The sequence below is a fragment of the Pezoporus occidentalis genome, unplaced genomic scaffold (assembly GCF_034315485.1).
Source record: "Pezoporus occidentalis ecotype Australia unplaced genomic scaffold, CSIRO_AGI_Poc_V1 ctg38, whole genome shotgun sequence".
Classification (NCBI taxonomy): Eukaryota; Metazoa; Chordata; class Aves; order Psittaciformes; family Psittacidae; genus Pezoporus; species Pezoporus occidentalis.
The window spans coordinates 4912653-4931422 of record NW_026915702.1 but is presented as its reverse complement, the minus strand read 5'-3'; the positions used below and the strand labels follow the sequence as shown (position 1 = coordinate 4931422).

Here is an 18770-nt window from a genome sequence, read left to right as displayed (position 1 = left end):
GGTTGGATGGAGCTCTGAACAATCTGATCAAGTGGAAGGTGTCCCTGCCCATATCAGGAAGGGTTGAATTAGCTGATCTTTAAAGGTCCCTTCCAACCCAAACCATTCTATGACTCTATGATCCTTAATGTCTCTGAATGCTTCCTGGTATTAGATGCAGGAAAACATGTATAGGAATGCATTAAAAGGAAACATTTAGTGAAAAGAGAAGAGGAAGTAGCTGAAAGAAATCTAGAAAAGGGAACTCTAGAATGCTTATATCTAGATGCTGAAGCATTCCATCCCATATAAGACCTCATGAATCTTTCACTTGTAACTTCTGAATTTCAGGAAAGGTGAAAGTAGTCAAGGTCTACCCCATTTCTTGAAATTGCAGGTATCATAATATTAGTAATCAATCAGACATAAAAAAAATAAGCCTTAGTGTTCTTGCCTATATAGAAGCCCTCTTAGCAGTGTTTCAGGTTGATACACAGTGTTTCATGCCCTCTACCTAACAGAGGGACACACCATCAGTACAAGCTCAACGCATGAACAGAATGATCTCACACAGCCCATTGAACTGGATTTACAGTGCTATAGGAAGTAAAGCCAGCACTCTGCAAGGTTTTGGATGCCAGTTTCAAATTAAAGATGGGTCATTCAAACATTCATGGACTATCAAAACCACATGTACAATGTTGTAACGATGGTGCAAACTAAAACCAACTTAATTGCAGTTGGCAGCTGCCAGCTTTTGAACATTCCTTCCTGTTGAAGAGTTTGCAAAGTAAGCAAAAGCAATAGTGGTCTTTGTGATAAATCTGTTCCTTTCTCTTGTGCTTCCTGTAAGAATCCATACCCACAATAAATGCCAGAAAAAACCTTGTGAAATGCAATTTATGGAATCGGAATTGTAGTTCTTGAAATGAGAAGCTCAGAGAGTTACAAAGAGGTGTGATATCAAACATAGCAAATCTTTTGTCACCTTATCCCACTGGAATGTGTACATTTCTGGAGTAGAAGGGCAGCAATGAGATTGCCATTTTGATACCACTACTATACCAGGGTATTTATATATGCCACACAAACTGTTCTTAAGCATCTTGTTATAGGCAAAAGAGGGACCACTTCTTGTGCAAGAAGCCAAAATTGTATTGTTTATGTAATTTAAAGATTTGACTGTATAACCAAAATACAGAAAACACTTGATGTTAGTTAGTTTAAATGCAGTTTAAATACCAGATTAAAAAAATATATATAATCAACAATATTATAATTAAAAGTTTTAATAAAACCTCCCTCTAAGTCTCTAATGCATTTTCTCTGGTGCTACTTTTACCTCTCCACTGCTCCTCCAGCTGTTAATGCTGATGGTTTTTGTCTTAGAGAGAGATGTGACAGCAAGTTGTCCTCCTGAGATACTTGGTGGGAGAAATATAACATTCATGGTAGGGTTTTAGTCTCCTCTTTGCTGGGAGGATCATGATGTTGCTGTTGATGGCTGCTTCCCCCTTTCTCTAGGAGCCATTTGGGCCCAACAATGTTTTTTTGCCATGAGGACTGGTGGGTTTATACCTGCTCTGCCTGGTAGAAATCACTGTTGCAGTCATAGGGCACTGGAGAAGCTGTCCAGTAAGAAGGCTGCTAATTATTGCCAAAACAAAAAAAAAAGTATTATATTTATTTGTTAAAAAATAATGTTTCAACTTGCCTTTATGGCCTGTGCAGGAAATGACAGTTACTATGACATGTTTTTCCCTTAGGGATTCAGATAACTTGCCTACATCTTACTGTGTTTTCTCCAAAGTGGGTAACCCCCTTTGACAGCTTTACCCGTGTGCAGATTTTATGTACATGTTCCTCAGCTCTTCTAACAAAACAGTATGATTAAACATTCAGATTTGCACTGCTTTTTGTTGTACACCAGTTAAGTCGGGGGGGGATGCCTTTGTTGAATTAATGGTATGTAATTTTTAGTTGTGTATGTAACATGAAAACAAAAGAGTACTTAATGGAAATGATGCATTGATACTGTTTAATGCTATAGCTCTCTTAAGGTTTCAAACGTAAATAAAAGTAATGTTTCTAGTAATGTTTCTTTTATATATTATCTTTCTTCTCCCATCACTAGAAAATACAGGATACTGAAGTGTCTACCATTTCCTGAGAAGTGCTGATTACTTAAAGATCACATTGGTTAACATACAAATTTCCCTTTGATTCCGGCAGGATTTATCAGTGGCTGGGACCTCTGTGGAGCAGAAACAGTTTTTCAATCTTCTGAGATACAGAAAGTCAGTGTTGATTGCAATGATCAGGCTATACCCAAGGCTTCAACTGACAGCTAACGAAAGCTTAATTGATATTGTTTCTTCCCTAGAATGTTTTATTTCAGTCAGCACACAGGACGAAGAAAGGAAAGTGGACTGAGATGAAGTTAGGCTATAAGCAAGGGAATGAATGGCTAGTAAAGCCCACAGTCTTTCAGATTTTCTTTGATTATTATGTCTGTGACTGCATCAAACACAAACTTGACATTTTGGGTGTCCGTGGCACATGTCATGTGAGAATATATCTCTTTATCTTCTTTCCTTATGTTCAGGTCTAGAAATTGTTTCTTGATGTAATTTCCAGCATCTTCAAATGTATTTAGTCCTAGTGGAGAGAACAGTAAAAGAAAGAGAAAACACATTTTGATTGGAATTTCCTCACAGCTGCTAGGAAACAAGAATGCTTTTTTCTGATGTTTTTCTTTTTTCTTTCCCTCTCTTTTCTTTATTATTTTTTCCTAAAGAGAATTAACTTCATACAGTAACTATAAAAATTTAGTATTTAAACTGGCCACCTAAATTTAAATATCAATGCCTAACCAGAAGTCCTTATTTCTGAAGTGAAATGCTCCTGAGTCATTCAGTGTGAAACAGTTGAAGACCTTAGAGAGAGAACAGAAAGTGAGAGAAAAAGAACTAAAAAGAGCATAAATTCAAAGGGAATCAGATAGCAGACAAAATTGGTGGAGGTACAAAAATGAAGAGATAAATGAAGGAGAAAGGGAAAAAAATCATGTTTGTATATTCAGTCCCAATTCCCTCATGCAGTTTTTCTGCTTGTTGGTAGCCCTGCTTTACAACAGCAGCAGGTATGGACACTGGTATCACTGCAGGGCTGGAGCAGGATTTGACTCCTGGTGGCAGGCTGCTGCTGAAAGCCCTTGTTGGATCCCGTCCTGCCTGAAGCCTCAGGCAGTGCAAAATGGTGAGCTCCACTGAGTTTAGGACGTAATGTTTGAATGCCTCAGTGAAGCACTGAGGAATTTAGGCTGCTGTGCTGATACGTCCTGAGAAAGTGAGTGAGGGAGCTGGTTTCTGGGAAGTGAGAAGAATCCATCTTCTAATAATATTGCTTTAAGTATGCTTCATTCTGGACACTCCCTGTCCCAAACACATTAGGTCAGTACTAAAATACTGACAGGTTTTGGATTTTCTCTGGCACTTATTGACATGGCTTCATATATTCTCTTACATAATCTGGGAACAGCTGCTGGATTTTGTTTCCAGTAGACACTACTGTGATATACAGAAAGAGGCAGACTTCCTTTATGGAATGGGTTTTCAGAAAAGGAACAAAAAACTTGGATTCAGTTATGGTTTGAGGGTCATAAGCACCGATTTGTACTGAAATGTGGGCTAGCTTCAGTTATCTGAAACTTCTAGTTCTTTCAGTTTCCTCTACTGCCGATGGAGAGAAATAAGCATCTCCAGAGAGACAGATGACCCCTTCCTAGGATAAGCATGATGGGTGGGTGAGATGAATTGGATTCTCTGCATGTGACACCTACCATTCTTTTGAGAGAAAGGCCAGGTGCTTAGGTAAGATGCTTAGTATTTAAATGGTTTAATATAAGTGACCTGAATCAAAGTCTAAACCTTTAATGAGTGGCCTACATTCATCATCTGAATTTATTTTCTTCTGAAAATTCCAAACTTACCATCGTACTCAGGAAAGCAGATACTCAGATGAACTTTCGCTATTTTCTCTTGAAAGAGGTCTTTTTTGTTTAGAAACAGCACAATGGAAGTGGCTGCGAAACACTTGTGGTTGCAGATGCTGTTGAACAGCTGAAGACTCTCATGCATTCTGTTCTGTTGAGATGCAAAAGGTAAACATGAGAGACTGACGAATCTCATCCCCATATGTCAGATTTTACTGTAATGTTCTTTACAGATAAGAACCCATATAGCATAATAGCCTTTAAATGGTTATGAGGGAACAGGAATAGTTCTGATATTCCATCAGAGAGTACATTAAAACTTAGCAGCAAAAATGGTTACTTGTATCTTCTGACTCACCACTTCTTTATCTTCCACCAGAACCATGTCATAGGCACTGAGTGCAGCGCAGAATATGATGCAAGTAACTCCCTCAAAGCAATGAATCCACTTTTTTCTCTCCGATCGTTGTCCACCCACATCAAACATCCTTTGCAGAAAAATAGCATGTGTACAATGTAAAGCACTAACTTGTAAGGACATAGTCATGCTGTTAATAAGCAGAGTGCAACTAGAGATGAACTGCAACCAAACACCCAGTTTATTGTCTGTTTCTATTCCAAAAGGTCAAGCAGTACTATATAAAATGTACAGCTTTGTAGTGGACATAAAATGAAACATAATGGCTTAAATACCTGCATATAGGAAATACTTTCAGGTAACACTCCACGCTGAGGAAGTGGGGCTCTGCATAAGAGCTCAGTAAAAGACCTAGCCATTCAAGCAAGGATTTATTCAGGACAGAATTCATACATCAAACATTGACAAAAAACCCTGAAATCCTCAGTTATTTGTTCATTCTTTTACTTGCAGTGAACTGGCACATTGATCAATAAAACATATATCTGGAAGCTGGTCACAGGTTGCCCCTGGTCTAGATCAATATTAAGTCACCTACTCATTGCCCTAGCATAGTCACTTGGCTAGCTGTGTGGGGGTCTCTGTTCTGTCAATCTCATTAGTTGCTGTTTAAGCAGCAATTCACAGCAGTGAATCCCTTTGTGTATAGACAGGAAAATGTATGTCTGTCCTCCTCTGCATTATTCCTTCAGTATCTGCCAGAAATTACTATCTTTGTGTAGAGTCATATGAGCTTTTTATGGACTCTTTCTATGGGGTCCAAAGCCAACTGAGTGCACCTAGCTGGGACCTAGTTAGTTACGGCTCAACTGAAGTGGAGCTGTCCTTGATTTGTGGCATGTAACTCTGAAATAAAGATTATGGGGGAAAAAAACCTTCAAAAGTTAGTCTGCAGTACAGTTTCACAAGCATACAGAATTGTATGAATCTGTATTCATTCCTGCAAGCTTTTAGCATATGGCCCTGTGAATATTCATGATAAGTCAGTTAAAATAGGAGAAGATCAAGTCAAGTCCAGAGGCAATGTTGATGGGCATTTTCTGTTATACTAACCTTAGTTTGCTCCTGTCAGCTCAGAGTTTAACATAAGCACTTGTAAAGTTGAAGTGCCTCTGTGAGTAGTAGAAGATGTTTATCTGAGATGATCTTCTTCTTTAACCAAAACAGTCTCTATATTTTCCCAGCACTGTTCTTGGAAAACTTAGCTGCAGACCTGGGAATAGCTGTATATTCATTTGTCCTAATGGTACATGTAGTGAGACCTAAAGACTAAAATAAAGCTTGCCAGATTTCAAACTGTTCCTAGCATGTAAATGGAAATGACAGCAGGAGATGACCTATGAAGATCAGATTTTCTTTTAAAATTATCTAAGTATGTTTTGAGATCTGTAAATCAAAGCCAACATTATTGAAATAAATTAAAGAGCACATGAAAGCTAAATTACACTAAACCAGCAAAGTAACCACTAAGAAGACAGCAAATAACAAGAGACGTTATCTGTGCAACAGTAATTCAGTTCCCTGAATTACAGTATTGGGATTTAGACTTTTATTGCACAGATACAAAACGTTTTCTGCCTCATTCAGTTCAGAAGAGGACAAGCGTTTAGTGAATGAGGCATCTGTTCATGTTTTCCTTTTATCCATGGACAGCTTGTGACCCAAAGCCTCAGTTGAGCACATCAACCAAAACTCACTCTGAATGTGGAAGTGTTCCTCTCTTTATGAATGTTTCTATGGTACTTATCAAACTAAGTGCAGAGTCATCAGGATTGCCAGCTGTTTTGTATTGCTCTGGCAAAGCAAAGTAGCAGTAACTGGCTGGTTAGGATGGATTTATAGCCACTCTACATCCCTACAGCAGCTAAAACCCCTCGGACTTTTGTAGTGATTCTGCCCCATATTACTAAAGTGCCTAAAACCACCAACGGATTTACTCATATAACACTACTGTGACACATAGCAGAGGGTCTAAACACACTAGGGTTTTTTGTGTTTGTGGTGGCATTAAGAGCTTTCCTCTTGTTTAAAGACACCTGGGTAACTCAATTCTCAGTTGTGCTGCGTTTCAGTTGGACCTAGACTCTAATACTGATCTAACCTCAGGACTCACAGTGTTCATGTCAGACTCCAATGATTTCTTTCTGCATCCTGATTTTAGTTCTTACATAAACTATGATTGTAACTGAAGGTGCTCAGATTTCCATTTCACAAAGCTGTCTGGAAATACGTTAATCAGAGAGTAAGAAGATGATGTCTATGACATTGCACAGTAGTGCTTGTGGGTAAGTGCTGAATTTTCAGAGTGATCAGTGTCTTGAGGTGACAAGAATTCATTTCTTATTTTGTATATATAAACTGCATTGTGTCAAACATTTGTGTGGTACCGTAGATGGTTTAGGAAATATTTAATTGCCACATGAGAGAAAAAAACCCAAGCTAAATGAAAAATGTAAAAGTTATTATCCTGGTGCTTTATACATGTGTCTATCGCTACAGTTATCTTATCTAGACAGCATTCCAGTAACATGTACCTGAGACTTTAAATTAAGAACTCAGTCCGTAAAGAAAACCACTACAGAACGCTAAACCGTCATAATTTATTCAAATACATTTTCATGTGGAGTTAGATGTTTTTAATTGGTTCACCAAGCATAACAAAATCTTGAGTATCTCAAAGTGTCAATTACTTTCAGTCAAATTTCTCATAGACATCACCTTAAAGATTTTTTTCTAATGCTAATACTGAAATTTCCCATGGGACAGAAATTGTTAATTTTTTTGCCAAATGTAATGCATTCCGGTGTTAAGAGCAGTTATTTCCCTCTCAAAAGAAGAGAGTGAAAGGTGGAGAGTGCATGCAAATTAGTAGTCATCAAATGTTTTGCATGCTGGCAAGGGCGTTTAGGTAGGCAAATTTCCTAAATGCACAAACAATTATTCAAATGGCAGGATACAAATAATGCTTTTTAGACACATACATATGCAAAAATGTCCTCTTAGGACCTGATATTCTGAGATATTTTATAACAGTCCATTATATAATTAAGTTCAGAGTACTGGTACTGGTACTAAAATAGCTTGCTTTTTTGGCTATTGCAAGATATTCAGAGTGGATTCAAAGCTGTCACAATGGGATTACCAATATTATAATAGGTCAATACATTTGCAAATACACAAGAAAGATAAAATCACAGAAAACTGTCAAATATGGCTTTCATACCTGAAGTTCAAATCCTTGAAAGAAAACTGAGTCTCTATAATCCCAGTAGTTTTCACTCGGGAGTGCAAAACGTCTTGCTCACTAGGCACATAATCTGGCATTGCTAACCTGTCCAAGTCATTGAGGTAACTAAGGAGAAAAGAAATTGTGATTGCTGAATTCAAAAGGTGAAATGAAGATCAGAAAAATCACTTCATATTGAGCTGCTTTTAAGTATTTATGTAAATTACACATTTAAATACAGTATATTGTTTTTTTACAACCGAGATCCACAATTCAGAGCCTTTCTTTGTTTCTTTTTTTTTTTCCTTTTATATACAAGTGTAATTTAGTTGTTTATAATAAACATCTTTCTGAGAATTTCAGTTCAGGAAAATCCTTATTTTCCCAGGGATGCTGAAAAACTACCTTGTCAGAATGAGCTTTTGTCCATTTGCTTTCAGCAAGCAGGAACTGCCACCAGAGGGGAAGAACCACAAACACTTTTCAGAAGTAGATTGACCAGAAGCAGTCACAGCCTGCTATCAGACCTGTTGTAACAGTATCTTCCTTCCTAAGTGAAAGGGAGGGCATAATATTTTGAAGGAATTCACATTAGAGGGATGTTTTCTCTGCAGATCTATCAGTTTACAAGAGGAAGGTAAATGGTAGTTAAAAAATGTATATTTTTCAATCAAAACCAGAAGCTTCAATGAAGCTGAGGACCCCCTTAGCACTCTCACAACACCCTGGAAAAGAGTAGATTATCAGGTTTCCTTGTCTGGCATACAGAGATAAAGTCTGCCTGAAATGAGAATCCAGACCAGATCTTTAAAACCTATCCTTGTCCTGTCAAGAGACATTTCTCCTGTCTCTTCCAGGGCCCTGCAGCTCTCTCAAAATGGCTGGAGAGAGCCTATGAATCCTACTAGCTGGTCTAGGAATCAGCATCAAGAGGTTATGAATTGATAAAAGGAAAAGAAGAGGTGTTGTCTGGGTGGCTTCCTACCTTTTAACTATTAATATTCAAACAAAGAACAAAGCCAAAAGCAAGAATCCACATACAATGGCTGAAGCATTTACAAGGTTTTGGTGTCCCAGTTGGCACCTTCCCATTTGACAAGCAAAAGACAGTCTTGCTAATGTTTATTAAGCTTCACACCTTTTTTTCTTAATTCTCTAACACAATGTCTGCCCAGCATGAAGTTTCTGCTGTTCAGTTTAACCAGACAACTACCAAAACAAGCCTCAGAGCTCATCATCCTTGTCTGCAATATTTAATAGATTTTAGGTTAAAAAAAAAAAAAAGAGTAGAATAATTTTTTTTTTTCTTTTTTAAAATAGACTCTTCCATATGGAGATTTCTGAGTAATACCTGGAAATGGGATTTTCTTCCATTTTAATTTGAATAGACTGGAGCAAGGAGTGCTGCAGCTGATCTGAGTAATCCAATGTTTGCCCATTATTTAAGGCCAGGAAACAATCTGGTTTATTTTAAAAATGCAATATATCTCTGATTCTGTGAATGGGGTCTAAGGCAAACTCATCTCACCTTTGTGGGAAGTCACAGAAGTAATTTTGCAAGTTATAAAACCTGTAAGCACTAAAATAAACACTGGAATATAAAATTCACTATAAAGATCTGATAGTTCTTAGTCACAAATACCTGAGTTCAGTTCAACACAGCCAATTGTAATAGTATAAAAAAAATTAGACCAAGTTAATTTTCTAGTTGACGGAGCAAGAGAGTCGTCTTCAGATTCTTCTTAGAGCTGTGGGCAGCTCTAAGGGAATGATCTGCAATCTGGCTCTCCACTGACAAAAGAGGGAACACAAACTAGTGGGTTACTTTAAATGGTTTCCTTGGTTTGATTCAGGTGATAAGACTCTTGCTCTGAGAGAGGCAAATGACTGAGCAAGCAAGAAGAGAGCAAGCAAGACAGCAGAAGTACTACTGGTAACTATACAATGACATGGTTTATAATCCTGATTTTTCCCCTTCCTTACCCATCACTCCATTTTAGAAGATGATTAATTCTATGTGAGTCTAAGGAAGAAATCCCAACTAAAGTTGACATAAAGGGGATTTTCTATTCAGAAGATCTCATTATTTCCAATTAAAACACCCAGAGGAAAGGCAATGATACAACTTCATTAGCATGAATTAATAATGAAAAGACTCAGAGAAGATAATCTCAGAAAATCAGAGTTTATACAGTATAATTCAGTACTCTGTGTAGGAGCTGATTCACAGGACTGAGAAAAAGGAGTCTGGTTTTAAAAGAAATGGAACTATAGCACTGGATTCTTGACTGACTGCAGCTGGTTTTGCACTGATCATTAGAAGCGTAGCAGCAAGAGCATAAATTAAGTTGATTTTAATGGTTCAGAACCCAAGGCAAGATTTTCAGAAGCATTAGGTATGAAATGAAGACAAAGGATTAGCAGGATTTTTTGAAGAGTTCAGGCAGATGAAAAACATGTAACTGTTGTTTCTAATGTGATCAGCAATAAATAATGATTATTGTCAACTTTGCAGTCTATATGAGCTCCCTTAAGTTCTGAAAACCACTGCAGGTTAAAAGACACACCCATAACACTGAGAAGGAATTACCTTAAACTACCTTATTTTCTTTTTTAGGCAACAAAACCTAATCTGCAAGGCATAGTGTACTAGAATGTATATATATATTCACATATGTATATATAGATGTATATATATGCAGGTAATATATATTTTTTTGCTATATTAGGGGTTTTTTGTTGTTGTTTGTGTTAGTTTTTTTTTTTAATTTCAATAAGTATTTTTCCTTTTAATTATGATGATTGACTTGTTGGAGGATTTTAGTGCTGGGAGCAGCAGTGTGGCCTGTCAGAAAGGAAACAAAAGATTGCTCTGTGCCATTCCTATAGAAATACAGCCAAGTCAGGCACAAGTCAACACAGTCAATTTCCTTTGTTCAGCTATCTTCCTTAAAGGTCTCCATTCTTGTTTTGAAGATATAAAGAGATGTCAAATTTTTAATATTTTCATGGTATAGCCCTTCTAGCTATGTAGCTCATATTTTCATATAGCCTGTATAATATTAATATATAATATTAATATAATAGCCCATATAATAATAATATAGCCCATTTTTTCATAGAAGCTCTTCTAGTATCTGCTGTTAGTGAGCTATCGCTGCCTTCAGCACCCAGGGCTCCTGGCCCAGCCTTCGACTATGCCTTTCACTGCTGAACAGGACGCCCAGCATCTGGTGTGGTGCCCTCAGCCTGTAGGAGGAGCTGCAGGAGCAGGGAAAACTCCCAACTGCAGACCTTGGAATATGGTCCTGAGCTGGAACAACTTCTGCCCCAGGTTGACTCACTGTTGGGTACACAAGGAAAACTCTGATGTAGGTGACACCTCCCTGTTCTGTCCTGTATGAGCTGAGGGAGAGAACACCAGAGCAGGACTGCTGTAGCCTGCAAGAACAGCTGTAGAAGAAACCAAACCAGGAAATCCTGAAAAATCTAACTGACTCCACGTAAACTAGGATATGTACCCCAGCTGAATGGTGACCTTTAGTGAAGCCAAAGCTGAGCAGCCTTAGTCCCCTGTTTGTCTGCCTGCCACCTCCCAGGCTGCAGAAAGAGGGCTGTCAGGTTGGAGAGTGGCTGCAGCATGGCTGGCCAACACCAGCTGAATGCTGAGATGGTAACAGCCCAGGGGATACCCACCCATGCAACCAAATTAGTTTAGAAGAAAGTTTTTAGTTTTCTCCAGATGCATGTTTAGCAGCTTGAAATTCATACATTCACAAGACAACTCTAGGTAAAACCTAAGCTGTTTTAATTCACTTTTTGCCTCATTTTGTCAAACTTATAATAACAGGTTTTTGGGTTGTTTTTTTTTCTTTTTTACAGTTTAAGCAAACTGACTGAAAAATAATTTCCTTTTTTCAACTGGTTTCCTTCAGTTAAACATTTCTATTATAAACATTAGCCAAAAAAACCCTCATTCTTTTTCAGGTTAATGAACGATAATTTCCATAGGCTATTCTGCATGTGAGAAACATCACAAGCTTCCTATGTTGTCATGGTAGTGGCCACCTCAGCTGTTGTCACCTACTAGGCTGCCGAGTCATTGAGCTGGTACTCCGCTGCCCTTGCGAAGCAGGCCTGGATCCCACCATCACTCCACAGTTGTCTGATGAGTTCAACCAATTCAGAAGACATGTCACCATCCTCCAGAGTTGTTGCCATGGTACACAGCTTCCTTTCATCTTCCTAAAGGGAAATTTCAGTAAGTATCGTGTAAGCAGACTGTGCTCCTCCACCTCCTTGAAGATGTGCATGGTTTACAGTGAGTTGCAGGGGCAAAATTTCTTGTTTTCACTAATTCTTCTAGGTACCTATACTTGCCTGTGAGTATAAACATCCTTTTACAAGCTCACTTCCTTTTAGTTAGTGTCAGGATTACACTTAAATCGTGATACAGAGAGTTTAGCTCTTGTTTTTGTTCATACAAGGGATTAGTTTTACCTTCCCATGAGCTCACAGAAAGTCCAACTTGGATGGAATGCATTTGTTGTGAGAGAAAGCAGATGGATATCAAAAACTAAATTAAAAAGGATATTTAAAAGTTAAACCTGTTATAAGTACATCAAAGCAGAAATATATAATTAAATATAGCTAATTAATATATTTAGAAGATAAAATTTATAGCTTCTGGCCACAGTGAAAAATGTTGCAAAGTGAATATAAATAATGAATGCATTTCCCATATGTTCTTTTATTTGGGATTGAAGAAACACGTAACTGTATAAAATCCCAAATAATTTTAATGTTTTTTTCTGTATTTTTTTTTCCTTTTACAGTAATCCAAAAAGACTTCAAGCAACCTATTACATTAAAATATGTCTTTTGGTGGTTAATAGTTTAAGAATTTACTGTAAATTAAAAGCACTATTAAAATAAGGTCATTTGATACACTGTCACAGCAGTGGATAATTATAGAATGTAATTCCTTCCTAGCTGTATAAGTAGACAACTGAAGTGACTTGCAGTCAATAGCTGCAAAAGTATAGATGGATTCTGACAGACGCTGTTTTGGCAGGGAGTATGTTTTATACAAAAATAGGCAACATCTTCAAAATAATTTGTAAGAAATTTATTTTGCGAATGTTCTGTATCTTTATCTTTCCGTGGAAATTGCAGTTTATGGAAACTTTGTAAAACCCAGAGACTGATCAAAACTGAAATGCTTCAGGTTTTCTAAAATACTGGGGAAATTGAGTCGTCATGGATAAAAAGAAAAAGGGGGAGGGCAATAATCACTAAGGCGTTGCCTTTACTTGAAAAAGGAAGGCGATCAACCATACAGTTGCCCTTCTACATTAAACAACACTGGCTGTATTTACACCCTATCAGCTCACTGAGTGGCAAGATCAGCAGAACTGAGTCTTGGTTTCTCCTGCGCACCCCACATCTGTCTCAAGGGCTGCTCGCAATGGCACATGCTTCTTGAAGATAAGGGTTGGAACATTCTCTCCTTCTAGATATCGCATATCACTTAATGATTATAGCTATTGTCCTACAATGTTGGATTTGTTGGTTGAATAGCCTACAACAAGAAACCTTGAGCTCAGAGCCTCCAGGTACACAGAAAATGTTCATCGATTGCTGTGCAAAAGGCAACAACCGTGGATTCTGGTGCTTATGGAATTTCGGTGCTTATGTATTTCTTATGCTAAGAAATGAACTGAGCTATTTAACAAAAAAAAACCCAAACAATTCCAATTCCCAGTTCCTAAGGCTGTGAAATCCCTTGAAAATAATGTCTATGAAACAGGTGTAGATGATAGTGTGTGAACATGTATAAGCCTCTTAAAAAGTTTAGCAGGGCTGAGAAAAGAGGCTGAAGTACTGGAGCACAGGCAGAATATCTCAATTACAGATGGCAAACAGTCTGGACTACACAGTGGATATTAGAGGATGAGCCAAGAGCTGCAGCTAGGTGCTTCAAGGTTCAGCTGCCTTAGGCCATGTAGACTGGCGGATGGGACCTTGTGCTATATATCAGTCTACCGCAATTGAGGAGAGGGGCCAAGGTGCAGTACATTCACACGGGCATATTTTCTGTATGCTGCTTTTGACCACTGTTACACTTGTTTGAATGACTTGCATTCATGGACACTTAAGAGAATACAGGGAGAAAATACTCAGTTTCTATTTTGTGGAATGACTGTAAGAGCTTTAGTAACGTCTGAAACATTCCTTTATAATTGTTTAGGTCAAAGTACCACATGTCATTGTAATGAAATGCAGACTTCTGGAACAGAAAAATCTCTTTCAGTTAAGCAGATATAATTCCCTCTAAGGTAAACCTCTAGGGAACAGGCAGAATTTACCAAAACTGGAACTGGATGATATTCTGAGAAATTCTCAGCAAGGTTTGAATTACAAGTAATAGATTAAACCATTACACTGAGAAGTATGTGCTTTTCCTTTACTTCTGTCCCTGAAAATTCAGTGTAATTGTCAGAGAATAGCAGGTCTTCTGACTATGGCCTTTCCTCTATGTGCTTGTGCATAGACTTGCTAACTCTATTAGGAAGGTCAGACTCCACATTATTGCAATGGGCTAGTGCTGCATCCATATAACAGGGAGGTATCTGCTCCAGGAGCAGTGCCAAACTGAAATATTCCCAACATGTCTGGATGACCCTTCCTTACATGGCTGAGCCCCAAGGCTTGTTCATAAAATGGAAATATTTATTATATTTCCCAATAGCAATAAATAAGTGACTAAGGAGCTAAGAAAAGGTTCTTTTTTATTCTTTCTTATGTCTTTGCAAGTTGAATATTTCTTTTATAACAAACAAAACAGCAGTTCATGCAAAGGTTTGACCTCAGGCATCAGCCTTGAGAGAATAAAAATCAGTTAGGGCCTCTTGTCACATATAATTCAAACAATACTTAGTTTCTGCTGTCATAAAGCAAATATGAACCCTCTTTGCTCTATAGTCTCTACTATTATATTACAGAAACTACATTCTAATGCCAATTTCAAGAGAAAGGGTGTCATACTCACAAGTCTAGCTGGGTTTTCATAACTGATTCCTAACTTGGTCATTGCTTTCACAATAGTCAGGATAGACTGCACTGTGTTACTGTAAACGACAGGTCTGAACTCCATGCGTTCCTCATGGGTGAAACCATGTTTATGGATGATCCTGGTGCAAAAATAGAAAACATGAGGTTTAAGAGATGTATTAAAAACAATAATGAAAACTTGGTTCAATTGCTTTTGTGGTCAGCGTGAGAAAGAACTGAATCTGTCTGGCCTTTGAAAAAGCTTTTATCAGTGGCTGATCTGCCTATTTTGCTGGAACAGGTAAACAGCAGTTTCTGCAGTTATGTCAGGTTAAATTCATGAGGTTGTTATTGGAATCTACAATGTTAGTCATGGGCTGTCACATTGCTTATTTAATCCTTTTTATCCAGAATCTTACATAGAGTAAAATCTTATTACAAAGAACTGTGAGGTAGCTCCTCAAGGAAACAAACCAAAAAATCTTTAATATTTCTTTGTGTATGGGCTACTATTTCTAGTTACTGAAAGGTGTTACTGTTATCTACAGGCTTTGGGGACATGCATGTTACTCCAGAGAGTATAGCCTGTATTCCAGAGGACAAAGAGCCTTAGCAGTCATAGCAAATTCATCTGACAGAGGAATTATAATTTCATAATCCTCCTTGACTGGAAAAGGGCATGTGGTTAAAGTTCTCCAAGATCTGTGTGCAGAATATATCATGACTGAAAGATATCTTTTTCCTTAACTTGTGAAAAAGGATGAAAACGTTACCCATTTTGGAGAAGCATACTCTCAGTGACAAATTGGTTGCATGTTTTGTGTGTGTGGTGTCCCTGCCCATGGCAGGGGGGGTTTGAAATAGATGATCTTAAGGTCCTTTCCAACCCAAACCATTCTATGATTCTACGAATGAAATTCTACCTGAAGTGCTTTGGCTGCTGCTGGAACCATGGGTCTGTTCTTCCTCACTTCAGTTATTCAGAGATGAAGGCCAGGTAATTGCATAAATAATTTCTGGGGTTTGGAGTTTGGGTTTTTTCCCTGTCTCTTGCCAGGGATAGAGTCTGGACAGAGCTATACAAGCATAAAAGGTTGATGTGAAAGGATCTAACAGGTTAGCCCAGAATAAGTATAGGTGTGTGTCTTGGGGAGACATTCCCTTCAGGGGGAGAAGTCAGCCCTGTCAGAAAAGAAGTTGTTCCCACGCACACATCTAAAACCCAGATCAAACTCAGTGTGTCTTAACATCTTTATAACTTATGAATGTCAGAAAACCCAAAAGTTTCATTCTTGTGTCTGTAGGAATAGCATCTGTAGGAAAAAAGGGTTCCCTTCATGTTTCCCCATTCACTTTTAGACCAGGCTTTGAAGCTTTGATTTTTTGAATGTTGTTTTCAGCACAATTTCAAATGAAATGGCAAGATTCAAAGGAATCCGATTGAACTTGACAGAAAGAAAAAGGGGACCCATGTTATGCAGTCTGCTACCTTTGCACTGGTACTTCAGCATATTCTTGTCACTCTTCCCCTTACTACCTGTAAATGAAGCAGTTTTTCTATAAATAATGGAATGAAATATATAGAAACTCAAACCCCAGGAATTATTTGAACTTGTTTTAACTACTTTGTGTGTCTCACACTGGTGGCCATAAAACGATTTCTGGGGAAGACGGGTTTTTTGCCTTTGGCTGCAAAAATCTGGAATGCAAGAGAAGGAAAGGCCCTGAAAGAGTACACAAATGGCTGGTTTATATCTTCATGCTTTCCCTGTGAAGAACAAAGGAAGAAAATATAAGATCCCGAAATAAAGCTAGATTTGGTAATTGCAGACAGAAAACTTGGTTTTGCTTGAGTATTGCTTTTGTTTTGTATGGTAGGGGCTTTTTGCTTTTAAGTATTTCTTTTAAATACTGTATTTACGTATTCTGGAGGAAGATATGCTCACCAGCCTTTTAAATCAGCAGGGAATTTTACTGCTTTTATTAAAGATCTGTCATTCTTAAGGAAGGATTGTAAAGCAGGCTGACACCTTTTAAGGCCAGAAAGAGCATTTTAGCAGATGGAAAATTTTGTTCCTTGATGCTCCTTGAAAAAATGAACAACTTAAAAAAGTTAATGCAGGATGCTGAAGGCATGAGGTGATAGGCTACAGGTCATAATAGCTAAATTGTGTTTCTACTGGACAGCAGCCTCCTATTTTGTTTTGTCTTGTCTTTCATGAAGGGAGGACTTCTCTCCAGATAAGTAGAGATGATTCAGTCACAACAGGCATGATGAATTGTCATATATTTTGGGTCCTACTCTTCATTAGCTGAATTATTTGTGGTAGGTTTGAGGTGCTATCTTAGAGCATAGCATAGAAATACTCGGCTTCAAAACAGTTACATAGCACATTGGAAATTATCTAGTCAGAGGCACAAAGCTCCAGAGAAGCTTTTCTTTTTTTCCCTTTTCAGGTATGTCTTGTAGCCATCCAAACTTTTTTAGGGCCTCCAGCATGTCTATATTTTGAGCATCAGAAAATAGTGTGCAAAGCTAAGTGGAAGGATTTAACTTTGATTGAAGTCTTCAGTCTGGAAAGAATGAGGTTTATGAATTAGAAAATTATATTAATAGGAGTAAAATTATCCTGATTTTGGCAGAAAGTTAAGTTTATTTTCAGCAAAATTATTGCTTCTGTAAGCAGCTATCAGTCTTCTCTAGAAAATGTTATATTTTAATGAAAAATTAATAACTGAAATTTTTTTTTATTGAAAATCTCCTTTTTTTTTTTTGGAAAAAAAGTCCCTGGTTGTGACAGAAGATGACATTTTATATGAAAAATTTTAATTTTCATTAACAGTTTTCCAGTAAAATAATTCATATTTGTGATCAGGTTGACAGCTCTTAAATGCACAGGGATTTAAAGATAACACTCAGCTTTGCAGTTTTCTGCCCCTCCCTCACTGCTGTTAACATTATAAGCCTTCTTAGAGTGTATAATTCAGAGGAACATCTTTAATCTGCTCCTCCGTGTGGAAGCTTTGAACACAATGCATTTCAATGGTTGTCTGAATAGGGAATGTCTCCTGATTGGAACACAATCAGAGACAAAATAACGCACCATTGAACTGGAACAGATGTTAGTAAAGAATTTGATGGATGTTTCTGAATCTGTCTTATTACAAATTGAACTGCTTATATAAAAAATTGGTCTTATAACATCTTTTAATTTACTCTTTAAAATGCATTGGTGAAGACATAAGAAAGTTAAGAGAGCTTAAATTTGGAATAGTATTACTGATTTCATAAAACAGTCTACTTGGACAGGTATAGGAAACAGACCTGGACACTGTATATGAAAACAGGGCTAGATACAACAGCAATATTTCAGCAGGTTACACAGTAAAGGAGGAGAGGATCTTTACTGCCTAAGTATAATCTCTTGAACTCAGGTGGATTACCTGCTTAAACCAGGTACATGAGTAGTATTTCGGCTACCCTTGAAAGAATAACATGAATTAATTTAGTTTTAGCCTGTTTGACTATATGTGAAAATATTGTGATAGTAAATTGTAAAAAGACAATTGTAAAAAGGCATATTTGACCTCCCTTAGAAGCCAGGCAAATAAAGCTACTAGCGTCAATCTGTGTGGCACCGTGTGCACTTTGGGAGAACATCTACAAGTATTCTTGCAGTAGGTTTATGGTGCAGTCACAAGCTCTTTGTAACCAGGTACTCAGTCCGAATTTGAACAGGGATTTCTGCATTTCAGCTTGTACAACCTGGTTTTCCCCTGATTGATGATTGTATGAAAACTTTTTAGGGTGATGCTTTCCTTGCTAAAAGCAGTTCTTGTGACTGTCGCTTCTCATGCTAGATGGTGGGTGACAGCTGCTCACTGTGTAGGCTGGTAGCTAAATATGTTCACACGTTGCCTATGGGAGCCTGAGAACAACCTTTGTAACCTCTGGCAGGAGCTGGAATAACACTGTTGTGACCAAGAATGATCTACAGAGACCAGTTTGAAAAAAAAACCCTCAACAAACAGAATTTGCCCTATAATAAAATGTGAATGCTTCAGTATTTTCTCTTGCAATACAGTGAAATCAAATGAAA

General features: G+C 37.7%; 1 protein-coding gene across 2 annotated transcripts in view; it reads right to left on the bottom strand.

Annotated features, from left to right (window-relative positions):
• Positions 1 to 1067: 1067 nt before the first annotated feature.
• The window catches only part of LOC134170574 (guanine nucleotide-binding protein G(t) subunit alpha-3-like), a 49831-nt gene continuing 32128 nt past the window's right edge, over positions 1068 to 18770 (bottom strand). For both annotated transcript variants that reach the window (XM_062632051.1, XM_062632052.1), the window contains exons 3-8: positions 14669 to 14810; positions 11705 to 11862; positions 7615 to 7743; positions 4332 to 4461; positions 3971 to 4124; positions 1068 to 2637 (exon numbers count right to left, since the gene is read on the bottom strand). In XM_062632051.1, coding sequence (XP_062488035.1) covers positions 2447 to 2637; positions 3971 to 4124; positions 4332 to 4461; positions 7615 to 7743; positions 11705 to 11862; positions 14669 to 14810 — 904 coding nt within the window. In that variant the 3' untranslated portion in view covers positions 1068 to 2446. The remainder of the gene's footprint in view (positions 2638 to 3970; positions 4125 to 4331; positions 4462 to 7614; positions 7744 to 11704; positions 11863 to 14668; positions 14811 to 18770) is intronic.